Source organism: Stegostoma tigrinum, chromosome 30 (assembly GCF_030684315.1).
Source record: "Stegostoma tigrinum isolate sSteTig4 chromosome 30, sSteTig4.hap1, whole genome shotgun sequence".
Lineage (NCBI taxonomy): Eukaryota > Metazoa > Chordata > Chondrichthyes > Orectolobiformes > Stegostomatidae > Stegostoma > Stegostoma tigrinum.
This window is the reverse complement of record NC_081383.1, coordinates 36,629,972-36,643,975: the sequence shown is the minus strand read 5'-3', so window position 1 is coordinate 36,643,975 and position 14,004 is coordinate 36,629,972. Positions and strand designations below refer to the sequence as shown.

The 14,004-nt window shown below is 39.4% G+C and overlaps 1 protein-coding gene across 8 annotated transcripts in view; it reads right to left on the bottom strand.

Annotated features, from left to right (window-relative positions):
* The window catches only part of dpp9 (dipeptidyl-peptidase 9), an 88,280-nt gene that overhangs the window by 33,043 nt on the left and 41,233 nt on the right, over nucleotides 1–14,004 (bottom strand). For all 8 annotated transcript variants that reach the window (XM_048559939.2, XM_048559938.2, XM_048559944.2 and 5 more), the window contains 5 exons: nucleotides 11,523–11,635; nucleotides 8,515–8,688; nucleotides 7,333–7,501; nucleotides 5,899–6,009; nucleotides 1,913–2,041 (listed from right to left, as the gene is read on the bottom strand). In XM_048559939.2, the coding sequence (XP_048415896.1) occupies nucleotides 1,913–2,041; nucleotides 5,899–6,009; nucleotides 7,333–7,501; nucleotides 8,515–8,688; nucleotides 11,523–11,635 (696 nt within the window). The remainder of the gene's footprint in view (nucleotides 1–1,912; nucleotides 2,042–5,898; nucleotides 6,010–7,332; nucleotides 7,502–8,514; nucleotides 8,689–11,522; nucleotides 11,636–14,004) is intronic.

Below are 14,004 nucleotides of genomic sequence, written 5' to 3'. Positions count from 1 at the left end.
ATATTAAAATTTCAACGTTAGCTTCTGACAGAAAAGTCCTAAAGGTACATAAAACCCTTCTACCATATTGTAATTCAAACATTTGAATTTGTTTGATTCTATTCCTGGCATTATTTCAATAGTTAGGAAAGTTGGAAGCAATGTTTCAAAACGAGCAACTCATTTTCAGATTTGCTGTCTCGAGCAATCAGAAATTGCATAAAAACCATTCTAGAGTAGCAAACAATAAAACCATACAAATTAGATGCACGCAATATAAAAGGGATAAAAGATAACATATTAACTGACAGTTAAAAAAATTAAAGGTACTCTTTAAATATTAATTTCCTTAATGTAACAACATATAGTTTTGCTGTTAACCAAGTCCCAGGTACTGACCTTGTTAACAGTCAACTTGTTATCCGTTTAAACATAATGCTTTACCCCTGCTAAACGACTGTGAAGAAACATGAATGGCCACACGTGGAAACAAATAAATTTATGGACCAGTGAAAACATCTCGGATTTTATTGTAAAAACTGAAAAAACTGCAGATGCTGCAAATCAGGAACAAAAACAAAGTTGCTGAAGAAGCTCAGCAGGTATGCTGTGAAGGAGAAAATGGAGTTAACGTTTTGGGTCCGGTGGCCCTTTCTCAGAACTGTTCCGAGGAAGGGTCACCGGACCCGAAACGATAACACAGATTTTATTGTGGTGTCTTGTTGTTTGGCATCATTTATTCCCTTCCCGTTTGTGACATATACTTGCACTGCTATCAAAGAATTACAAGAGTGACAATCATTTGTTTTGATCCCAATAAAGACTGATAGTATTTAAAGAGACAGCTGAATTGCCCAACAAGTGACTGAAAGAATGAAATATTCCACTTAAGACTTTTAATATAAAAATCAAAACAGATCTAACATTAATTAACAGGCAACTAATATGTCAAACTAAAGAAAATGTACACATTAACTGACACAACTAAAACATGTCTTATGAACCGCTTTCACTGTGTGCCACACTTCTGACAGATATGGGTATTAACAAGCTGTCCCACCATCAATCCCAGCTGTCCAGCAGTTTATTGCTCCCTGTCACAGTGGGTTGAAATTTCAACTGCCCTTCAATTGTCGTTCTACAGTTGTTCCATTCTGCATTGAGTTTTCTGGATGCCATTATCAATTGCACAGGACATATCCTTGTTCCCTAACCACCTGCTCTGCTCCATTCCTTTTTAAACAGAAGCCAAACTCTTAGGTATCCTTTGGCTGTTAACAATAACCTACTTCTTATTTCCAAAAATTGAACCTATTTCCACAAACCAGTGGTTTGTTTGTCCTTGTCTCAAACAGCACCTTCCCTTTATTGCAAAATGATGTTCAAACTGACAAACGATTTAAGGGGTTTCTGTTTGAATTCCTCTATCTACAACAAGCTGATCACATGGGCAATTCTCTAAGTCAAGTTGTTTATCATGACTTTACCATCTACCCTTCTCAGACTGTTTTGTCTCACTTTAAATTAAAGGTGGCATGTTAAACATAACCTTACTGTAAATTTCTGCATTCATGACAGATTGGCAAGACTTTGATCACAAGTGCATTCTGTGTACATCAAAAGAGTTAAGATGGAGTATATTATCAGGATGTTGTGGTGCTTCTCACCATTAGCAGCACAGCAGGGTCAAAATGTTAAACAACTCTGTTAGGCGGATATAAAGCTCCAAGATTCAGAGACCACAGCTTTTTAAAAATAAAGCATATTTGAAACAGGAAGAAAATTACTACAAATTCCACTTTTTTAAAATACTTCATTACCTCATTGGAGAAATTGTGCATTTAAAAATAAATAGCTGTACAAATAATAACATTCACAATTGTTATTATTGGATTAAGCCAGTGCATCTCAGATCACAGGCCCCAGTTCTAACCTGTTCGTGGGTATCTGTAGGTGTCAGCTTTCCTCTCTTCCAGTGCAGGGGAGGGTACATGTATGATCTCCACATCAGACTCATCCACTTCCTCATATAAAAGATAAAAAGTTTTTGTGCCATCTGAACCTACAAGGAAGGCAAAAACACGTTTTCACAATTGACGATGATGCTAGATATAGTACCGCAGTTTATTAACATCAGGTGCAAAGTTCAGTTCTAAAGAAGAATGTGCTTTTTGACATACTGCCTTTAATGATCTTAGATATCTCAAGCATGTGACAGCCAAAAGCATACTCTGAAGTTCAGTCATTGTCGCTAGCCAAGAAATACATCTAACAAGCCATATAAGAAAAGAGGCAATATGCCTCAGTAATGTTGATTCCGGGATAAATAGTGGCCAGGATACTAAAATAATGCATTCATTCAAGCAGACAAAAGGAGGCTTAACACAGGGTTCTCTAAATTTTTGCGTCTTGCATGTGAATATTTTCTACAAATAAATGGCCAGTGAACAAAGTTAGAAAGATTACATTTGGCACAATAGTAATCATAATCTCGAAGGCCAACCTGTTTTGTGGATCAGGCAGGAGGACGGAGCAGAGATTGAGGAAGTTGGGTGGTGGTGGTGATAGTGGAGAAGCGGGAGGACGAGGAGAAAGGATTGTGTGTTTTACACATTATGCTCCCTTTTTCCACCCCATGGCCTCAATCATACAGTCCCCTTTCAGTCTTGGCTGTGCACTCCCATTTCACCCACTACCCCTTTCTGCTTCACTATACTTCTATCTCCTTATCATTCCCTCAACCATTGTCCACCATCACATCATGCAGTATTTTCTCCTCTCACCCCAAAATTATTAATTCAGTTGACATTTGGGAAAGTTTCAAAATCTAATATCATTTTATTCCTTTTTCTTTCTACATTTCTCTCACTGTGGTTTTCAGACAGCAACACATTTGTTCATTCACTGGATACAGACATCACTGGCTCAGCCTATATTATTTTCCCACCCCACACTGTCTTTGAAAAGGTGATGGTGAATTGCCTTCTTGAACTACTACAGTCCTTATTGAGGAAGTACCCCTACAGTGGTGATTGGGAGGGAATCTCAAGGACTTTGACCAGCAACAGCAAAGGAATAGTGATACAGTTCCCAAGTCAGGATGCTGTGTGACATCAAGTGGTAGTGTTTCCATGCCATTGTCCTTCCAAGTGGTAAAAGTTGCAAATTTGGAAGGTGCTGTCTTGCAACTCATAACTTTGGCTGCCACTATATATTGGTTGTGGAATGAACAAAAGTTGAATCGATCAAATGGAGTGACAATCAAATGTGCTGCTTTGCTCTAGATGATGATGAGTTCCAGTGTTGTTTGGCCTGTAATCATCCAGCGAAGTATTCTATCACAGTCCTAAATGTGCCTTTTTGACAGTGGACAGACTGAACTATCAGGTGGTGAGTTAATCACCACAGAACTCCACCCCCGGACATGTCAGTTTCTAGCCAATGGTAACCCATCGAATACTGCCAGTGGAGGATTTAATGTTGATGAAGCCCTTTAGTGTCATGCGATGGTAACAGGATTCTCCTCTTGGCAAAAGTTACTGCGTGGTACTTGTACTGTGGCACACATCAGCCCCAAGTCTGATTGCTGTTCAGATCTTGCTATGTTTGGACACAGGCTGCTTTGGTATCAGAGGAATTGCAAATAGTGCAATAAAACATTTGACAAGGTTGCTCATGGTAGGCTGGTCTAGAAAATTAAGTCACATGGGATCCACAGTGAGTTGGTAAACTGGATACAGCATTGAACAGAAACCAGAATGAACCAGCTACACAAATACTGTAACTTTGCAAGCGCAAGTTAGGGACTGAGCATGTGAAGGCAAGTAGCATGCATTCCCAACTTGCTGAAGTCTGTCCATCACCTATAAAGCACAAGTCAGGAGTGTCATGGAATCATAGAGTTATATAGCATGGAAACAGACCCTTCTATCCAACTCATCTGTGCCAGACACATATCCCAATCTGACCTAGTCCTACTTGTCAGCATTTGACTCAACCTTTTATACACTTTCTATTCATATATCCATCCAGATTCCTTTTAAACGTTGTAATTGTATCTTCCACCACCAATTCCTCTGGCAGCTTGTTTTGAACATGCGTCACACTCTGCATGCAAAAGTTGCCCCTCAGGTCATTTTTAAATCTTTCCCCTCTCATCTTAAACCTCTGTCCTCTAGTTTTATACCCTTCTACTCTAGGAAAAAGACCTTGGCTACTCACCCTATCCATTTCTAAGGTCACCCGTCAGCCTCAGACGCTTCAGGGGAAAAAAGCCCTGGCTTATTCAGCCTCTCCCTACAGCTCAAACCCTCCAGTTCCGGCAACTTCCTTGTAAATCTTTTCCATATCCCCAAGTTTAACGATATGTGTCTTATAAAAGGGTCACCAGAATTGGATGCAGTATCCCCAAAGTGGCCTCAACAATGTCCTGTACAGCAGCAGCATCCTATCCCAACTCCTACATTCAATATTATGACCAATGAAAGCCGCACTCACTCATCTCAATCCACATGGACAAGGAGAACCACCATTTCGATTGGGACACCACCAGCCTTAACAAACTGCAACATCTCACATTTATCTAAATTAAACTCCATCTGCCACTCCTCGTCTTACTTGCTTATCTGATCAACATCCTGTTGTACTGAGATAACCTTCTTTACCATCCACTACACCACCAATTTTGTTGTCATCTGCAAACTTACTAAACACAACTGTTATAATCACATCCAAGTCATTTATATAAATGATGAGAAGCAGTGGACCCAGCACCGAGCCTTGTTGCACACTACTGGTCACAAGCTTCTAGTCTAAAAAGCATCCTCTATGACCAGGCTCCATCTCCTGCCTCCAAGCTAATTTTGTATCCAATTGGCTCGATCCCCCTTTTTCCATGTGATCGAACTTTACTAACCAGTCTACCAGGCGAAACTTTATTGAATACTTTGCTGAAGTTCATGCAAACAATGTCCACCTCTCTGCCTTCAATCTTGTCACCTCTTCAAATCAAGTTAGTGAGACATGATTTCCTATGCACAAAGTCATGCGGACTATCCATAATCAGTCCATGCCTTTCCAAATGCATGCAAATCCTATCCCTCAGAACTCCCTCCAACAATTTACTCACCACTGATGTATCCCATGTTCCCAACCATACCCTAAGTTTATCCTCCTTACCTGTCAGACCTCTTGCATCGAAATAAATGCAGTTTAACTTATCAGTCTTACCTTGTGCTCTGTCTGCCGTGCTCTTGCCTGCCTTGACTATTTAACTCGATTCCCTTATTACACCAGCCTCAGACATACCTCTGTTCTTGTTAATACTTAGGATCAAAGAGCAACTTATCTTCAAGAGCAAAATATGAGCAATAAATATTGGCTATGCCAGTAACATCTACACATGAACCAATACCTCCCGCCACACCACTCCCTACCCCCCACCCCCAAAGAGTGCATTTCACACAGTTCTTCATCTGATAAGAAAGCAATAGGTTTAGTACTGGGGAATGAAATACAGCAAGTGTTGAAGTAGGAGAACATTACACTAGTTTAGAATAAATTCAAAATCTAACAAATCAGTACTAATTTGAAGTCAGTATGACTCTATTAGTGTACAGCCTGAATTGTACCATAGGTTGGAGTCAGACGAGTGACACTGCTGGGAGACCTTCACTTACAAACAGGAAGCTGAGAAGCCAATCAAAATTGTGATCAGAGATAATGGGAACTGCAGATGCTGGAGAATCCAAGATAACAAAGTGTGAAGCTGGATGAACACAGCAGGCCAAGCAGCATCTCAGGAGCACCAAAGCTGACGTTTCGGGCCTGGTCCCTTCATCAGAGAGGGTCTTAATCTTAATCTTCAGCTTAATCTTTCATGAATTCCAAGAAAACTAAGCACTGCAGCCAATTTCATACCTTCAATTCCTATGGGACACCACCAGTAACCAGTAAACCTGTCAAATTCTTCTTGTATTACAAAAGTTGCTACTCCTGCAGATTTAGAATCTTCTATTACATTAGGCAAACCTGAAAAAAAGAGAACATTCTAGTCACAATGCAGTCACTAGTGAAATTTAATATAAAGGAACATTAAGTCAAATATTTCTTGCCTGCCATTCTGCAATGTTTGCCGTATCTTAACCATTGACAGTTAAACTTGCTTTGCTTCAGTTTACAATTCATGATATCTCAAAACCAAAATTCATGACCTGAAGCACTTGGGGACTCATTTTAAGACACTACGCAAGTTTGAAAAGAACACATCTTTACAGCAGATTTAATTTAATGCTTGGCTCCAAAGGTATCTCACTAGAGTGGTTGGTGTGTGGAACTCACAGCAGGTAACTGGGAAAGCTAACAGTTAAATAAAAGGCAAGCCAGACAAATGATAGGAATAATTGCTTGACAATACAGCACCAGGGACCTGGGTTCGATATCAACCTCAGGCTACTGTCTGTGTGGAGTTTGCACATTCTCCCCGTGTCTGTGTGTTTCCCCTCCGGTTTCCTCCCACAGTCCAAAGATGTGCAGGCTACGTGAATTGGCCATGCTAAATTGCCCGTAGTGTTCAGATGTGTGTGGGTTAAAGGGGGATGGGTCTGGGTGGGATGCTTCAAGGGGCAGTGTGGACTTGTTAGGCCAAAGGGCCTGTTTCCACACTGTAGGGAATCTAATCTAATACGCAAACATTGAGCAGGAGAGAAGAGAAATCTTGGGGCAAAAAATTTACAACCAGCCACCATCCTTAAAATTAGCGTGATGTTGGCTTCAACGTAATTGGTGATTTGTGTTAAATAACCTCAGCTGGTTTAAAGTAAATCTGCTTCTGTAGAAATTGCTGCACATACTGATGTGGTGAATTATACAACTTCTGGGATCATAGTTGGCTTTGCAAAGACATTTTCTGAAACACATATCCAACATCAATACAACAAAAATTGTACTACTGATGCTGGAAATATTAATGAAATGCTGGATAAACTCTGCAGCTCAAGGAGCACTGACTGAGAGAAATGACTTATTGTAGCAGATTGACAATCCTCCTTCACAGCTGTGGAAAGGAAGAAGATTTCAAGCCAGTGGAAGTGGAAAGATAACAGGGAAAGAGAAAGGTTTGTGATAAGATGGAAGTCAAGGAATGTTAAGTAACAAAAACGACACAACAGCCAAAAAGAATGACAATGGATACAGTAAAGAAACACTGTCTATGTGAGATGTGAATCGCTTGATCATAAACATCAGAGTGCAAACATAAAGGAGTGCACGTAGAAAGAATTAAGAAAAGGCTATTTGTTTATACTATTAATGCATGAAAGCAGGCTTTTATGACCCAATTGCAACCTGTCTTACCTTTATGGCAAAATGTTAATCGCTTCTCCTCACCAGATCCAATGTTTGAAATCCATAAGTCATTGTTGTTTATAAATGAGATGAAGGATGGGTCTCCAGGACATATCTTAGGATCCATCCGAGGTCCTGAACAATTTGTTTTAATCTCTACTGGCTTCATTGGCGATATCTGTAAAACAGCAAACATCTAAACTAGTAAAGAAAAAAGAACAAATCATATTCGTTATACCAGAGAAAAAATGGTGCTTGGCACAAGTTGAGTGCATTCAGTAAGAATGTGTTTCTTTAATTAACAAATGACACACGATTACCAAATAATTTACAGTCCCTCTTAGCCCATTTCACTTTGACAGAGAAACAACCTCTAAGATTTCATCTTTGTTCTCCCTCCAACATTCTGCCCATCCCTTTCAAAAGGCAAAAATCATCTTGAACAAATTTTGTTCTTCATGTTTGAAACTGCACATAGGGGGTTTCCAGTATATATAGTTCCATTCCACTGTTGAGAAGGGGCTACAAAATATCAAAGAGAAACTGTTATGACATCTCCTAAACCCATAAAATAGGAACCTTTTCCCTCTGCTGCACTGGCTTGGATCAGCCAAGATCTGGGATACCCTTTGAAGCTGAAACTTATTCAAGTTAAATGCTCGTCATGCAAGACAGTAAGAAGATAATGTCAGTTTTGAAATTATTGTGAAATTGGCCTGTTAAGATATAGTTGTTTTCAATCATGCTTCCCACTGTCTTCAAGAGACCTACTTTGAACAAACAAGACCAAAGTCTGGAGGAATAGTATGCCATAAAAATAGTAAAATAAAATAAATAAAATAAAATAAATAGTAAAATAAAAATAGTATGCCAGGTCAAATTGTTATAACTTAATTTAGATACATTCAGACCTCATCAAACAATAATTTTTTTAAGACAAATATTTTCCATACTAATTCCTATTTTACTTTTAAAAACATGTATGCTAAAGTCAAAATTTCTAAGGTCCTAAGATCAAAAAAAAATTTGTTTTTAAACCAGGTCTTACTTGGGAGCCCCAGCTCTAGGCCTCAAAAATTGAGCTGAATTGCAATTAATTAGTACAAAACAGCATCTAATGCAAATACTGACCACAGTGGAAACAGCAAGCCAAGAACCAGACCACAGTAACTACATTAACTGTGTACTTACATTAAAACCATTTGTCCCTCCATCCTTGCAATAGAAAAGACTATTACTGGCTTGGAAGAGAAAAAGTCCACTATCCCTGTGATAGTCATATGAGGTAATTCCAAATGTCCCAAGGCGCTTCCTCTCACGCAGGAGCTCTTCCTCCCGTGAGTACATTCCGTGGTGTGGCGTCGCCTGTAAGACAAACGCAAGAATAAAATTCAATTGCATTAATTCTTTGAATAATGATGCACAATTATTAGCAAAAATATTACGCATTTACTGGAACTACCCACGTCATTCCAAAACCTGGAGACAGAATGGACTGCAGATGTCAGAAGCTAGAAGCGCACAGCAGGTCAGGCAGCATCAAACAAGCAGGGAAGTCAACATTTTGGGTTGAAACCCTTTATCAGGACTGCTGTGTTTTTCCTGCTTCACATTTATTGACTCAATTCCAAAACCGTTTTGGGAGGCATGGAGGCTTGTAATCTTTTATATTAGTATGTGCATATTCAAAACCACTGACTTGAATTGAAACATGAATAAAATGCAGCTAATGGATTGAATAATTTGAGGGGTAGTCAACAATTTAATTCCAGAGCTAGAAAACGGGCAATGGATTGATTTTGGTACTAGACCAACAAGCCAGATTACAAATTCCATGGCAAAAAGTGAGTTTAATAAACCAGGTGGGCTGATGTCATGAGTATCAAATCGATCTGACCATCTTTAAAACTTAACAGATTTACTAATACCTCTGACAATTTAACTCCGGTACCACATTTCTCAGTTAACTTTTAATTTTCGTGCAGTGGGCTCACAAGGTCGGTAAATAACCCAGCATCCTGTGAGAAGCAAGGAAGGAGCAAGAAGTGTGATCTTGTGAGAGAACATAAAACCCTGCGCAGACAGTATTTTTGAGCCATATTTATGAAGCAAATGCACTGATCATTAGAAATCAAACTTAAACAAATATTTAATAAGTCTCCCTGTCTGGCTGCTGGCATACGACAGGTCATTAGTCAGCTCATGCAATAACGCAAATAAAAGCAATGACTGAAAAATTGGAAAAATGAATAATCTCAGACAACAGGAAGCACTGGGACCTATGGATGTGATTTAACTGCATGGCCTGGCTTTTTAAATGTTATCTAGGTGTTGAACACAACTGCATGACAGAGTAGTCATCTGGCAGCTAAGTGATAGATTTCAGAATCAGAATAAGCTAAACTACAGAGATGTGGGTCCTCAAACAGGTATTCAATAAAACATTTTTATATTGAGTCTAGGCACAATGTAAACTGTAACCTTCAATGTTTTAATTACTCAAATCTTTACTTCAAGTAGTAATTTATGCAGTTTTCTGGAGAACATAAGATGAAAATTATTTCCAAAAATACTTGAGGAATGCTTTCTTTGTCTCATTCTAGTGAATTGTTGACTGACCATTTTTGTAAGTTTCTTTTTCTTTTTAACTCTTATTATTGGGAACTTATATTCCTGCTCATTTGCAGCTGATGATTCATACTTAGTCAGTTATGATGTGTTCTTATTTCAAATACAAAACTTGAACAAAGCAACTTTGATGAAGTAACTACAAAGTAGCCCACATAAGTGTCAATGCTATTGAATGCATTAATATTGGCATTGCATGTTTTGTTCAAATATGGAAAATGGCTAAACTAAGCTAAAATAATGCTTTAGTTGTACAGATCAGATAGCACTTGTGTCCTGTCCACTGCTACACCTTTAACCATTTGTTACAGGGAAAGTTAAGAATGGACCTTGGAAGAAGTGAGAAGCATAGTGACAGTCTTCAAGACGACAAACAGGCTGGTAAATAGGCAATCACATGATAGTTGAGATTTAAAACACACCATTATGCAAGATGAAGAACACGAAGCAACATGAAGTATGCAATTCTGCGAGGAATACAAGACCAGAGTGACCTGGGGATATTTTCAAATCATTGAAAAAGGCAGGGCACATTAAGAAAAAAATTAATAAAGCAGAGAGGATCCCGAACTTTGTAAAATTCGAAAACAGAGGCAGAGAATACAAACTCAAGGAAATTATGACAACCTTTTATAAACGCAAGTGCAACATCAAATGAAGTGGTGTATGCAATTCAGAATACCACACTTTGGGAAGGATGTATAGGCGTAAAGAGAAGCTGTAGAAAAGATGTACTCTTTAAGGGAGAAACCTGGACACTACAGGTAAGAAAGGGAAAGCCTGAAATCTTGACGGCTCCTTTCCTCCAGATGCTGCCTGGCCTACTATGTTCATCCAGCCTCCTGGTTGTCTACCTTGGATTCCAGCATCTGCAGTTTTTTTCCGCCTCTAATAGGTGAGGAGAAAGCTGTCCCCATTAGCACAGAGGTTGAGAACCAAAACACTAAGATTTAAGAATGAGCAACAAAAATGGACGAAAAAAATAATTTGTTAAACATAGTACGCAGTTAGGATCTTGATTATGTAGCCGAGAGAGGCAAAAAAATTTCACTGTGGCATTGACAAGACAATCAAATAATTACCTCAAAGCAAATTAACACAGGGCAATAGAGAAAAAGCAAGAAGTGGGATTAGAACAATCAAGTACAGACATGGCCTAAACAGCCACTTCCTCTGCTGTCATCTAAATTTCTATGAGGAGAAATAAAGAATTTCAGAGCTTTCACTTTGGTTTTGAGTACATTCTTTTCACAATAGAACACGACCATCATCACTGAATGCAGTCTTCCTGTCAGCCTAGCCAGAAGGTCTGAGGGAAACTCCAAAAACGTTAAGTACAGGTCTGAAGCTGTAAGTTTTGGTTTCAGTTCTCATTTAGTAATGACAGTAGCTAAGGAGCCTGCTGTTGCCTGTCCCATTAAAGAGATGTTAGCTTGATGACATATTACAGCGTTTAATGAATTACAACGATGAAACAGTCTATCTACTCTATAGCAGTTAACAATGGGGAATAAAATCACTGCACTATTATGCCATCCAAGGTAAAAGAAGTCACAAAATACAATTCTCACCTGGAAGTGATCAAGCATTTGTTTCCAAGACAGCAGCAAAAGAGAATCCTTCCGGACCTTTTTTGGGATTTCAGAGTATAACAGAGAGTTCTCTCTACTCCCATAAGGCATCCCTATAGAAAAGGCAGTTCCCAGTGTTAATCAACAGCAACATTGCAATCTCACAACTTTGGAATCATAGAAGGGTTACACAGCACAAAGACAGACCATTTAGCTTACCTGGTCAGTGCCAGATGAACTAACTAACTGCCGATCTAGTCTCACTTTCCAGGATCTGATTCATAAATTGCAGGTTACAACGCTTCAGGTCCAGATCCAGCATTGACAGAATCAGGGCTATTCAGTGTCAAAACAGACCCTTCCATCCAACTAGTCTATGCTGATGACATTCCCCAACTAGACTAGTCCCACCTGTCTGTGCTTGGCCAATAGCTCTTCAAAGCTTTCCTATTCATGAACTTATCCAAATGTCTTTTAAATACAGTAAACTGTACCTCACCCACCACTTTCTCTGGCAGTTCATTCCACACACAAACCACTGCGTAAAAATGTTGCCCTTCATTCCTTTGTAAAACCTTTCTGTTCTCAGCTTAAAAATTCGTGCCCTCGTTTTGAACTCCACCACTCTAGGGAAAAGACCCTTGTCAGTAACCTTACCTACACCCCTCATGACTTTATAAATTTCAATAAGGCCATCTCTCAACCTACTACGCTCCAGTGATAGACGTCTCAGTCCGTCCAGTCTATTTTTATATCTCAAACCCTCCATTCCTGGCAACATCCTGGTAAATCTTTTCTGAACCCTCTCTAGTTTAAGAATACCCATCCTATAACATGGTGACCAGAACTACACACAGTACTCCAGAAGAGGCCTCACCAAAGTCCTGTACAACATCAAAATGATGCCCCAACTCTTACACTCAAAGGACTTAGCAATGAAGGCAAGCGTGCTAAGCACCTCCTTCTCTATCCTATCTAACTTTGACACAAATTTCAACGAATTATGTATCTGAACCCACAGGTGTCTCTGTTCTACAACACTACTCAGGGCCCTACCATTAAGTCCTGGCCATGTTTGTTTCACCAAAATGCAACACCTCACATATATCCACATTAAATTCCATCTGGCACTCCTCAGGCCATTAGTCCAATTGATCAAGATCTCTTTGTAATTTCAGTCAACTATACCACCAATTTTGGTGTAATCTCCTTTCAAATGAGTTGCGGGTTTCCATCTCAACCACCAAACAGTATCGTGAATTCCAGACAGTTATCGACCTCTGGGTATGTAAAATACCTTGTATTTTTTTTAATGATCACTTCAAACCTGTGCCCAGGTACCTGTCCACAAGTGAAAATAGGTCTTGGTCAGACTGCAGCAACTAGTAACTAAAGTTAGATGTTAGTGCTAAAACTTACAGGACAGTCCTGTCTCTGATCTGTCAGTTAAGGAGTCAACTCTAGTTCACTTTCTAAAAGCATTGGGAACAGTTCAGTACTCAGAAATTCAAGAAGAAATTATGAAGTGGTGTTAAATAAAAACCGCTACCGTATAATTCAGTCTTCAAGGAGGTCTCCAACGATTTGATTTTAAAAGTCAAAGTGGCAACTTTGCATTTAATATGTTTACTCAAAGTTTAAATTGACAATTTCAGATTAAGAATCAACTGTAAACCGAACACCTTAGTCTTAAGAGGAAAATTCAGACATGGGCAAGAGAACTGAAATCATGATTCCCACAAACCAGAATAATTTTGTTCTTCATCCTCGAGTGCAAGATATTCACTACTGAATCATGCCAGATTTGTTCACACTGATGGGTATCACAGTTGAACTGCTCCAGATTAGTCACCTAGTATATAGTGATTACCTCAGTCAGCTTTTAATAGTGGACTTTGCAGCAAGTCAGTTTTTCGATTTACGTTAATAGAACATAGAACATAGAACAGTACAGCACAGAACAGGCCCTTCAGCCCACAATGTTGTGCCGACCATTGATCCTCATGTATGCACCCTCAAATTTCTGTGACCATATACATGTCCAGCAGTCTCTTAAATGACCCCAATGACCTTGCTTCCACAACTGCTGCTGGCAACGCATTCCATGCTCTCACAACTCTCTGCGTAAAGAACCTGCCTCTGACATCCCCTCTATACTTTCCACCAACCAGCTTAAAACTATGACCCCTCGTGCTAGCCATTTCTGCCCTGGGAAATAGTCTCTGGCTATCAACTCTATCTATGCCTCTCATTATCTTGTATACCTCAATTAGGTCCCCTCTCCTCCTCCTTTTCTCCAATGAAAACAGACCGAGCTCAGTCAACCTCTCTTCATAACATAAGCCCTCCAGTCCAGGCAGCATCCTGGTAAACCTCCTCTGAACCCTCTCCAAAGCATCCACATCTTTCCTATAATAGGGCGCCCAGAACTGGACGCAGTATTCCAAGTGCGGTCTAACCAAAGTTTTATAGAGCTGCAACA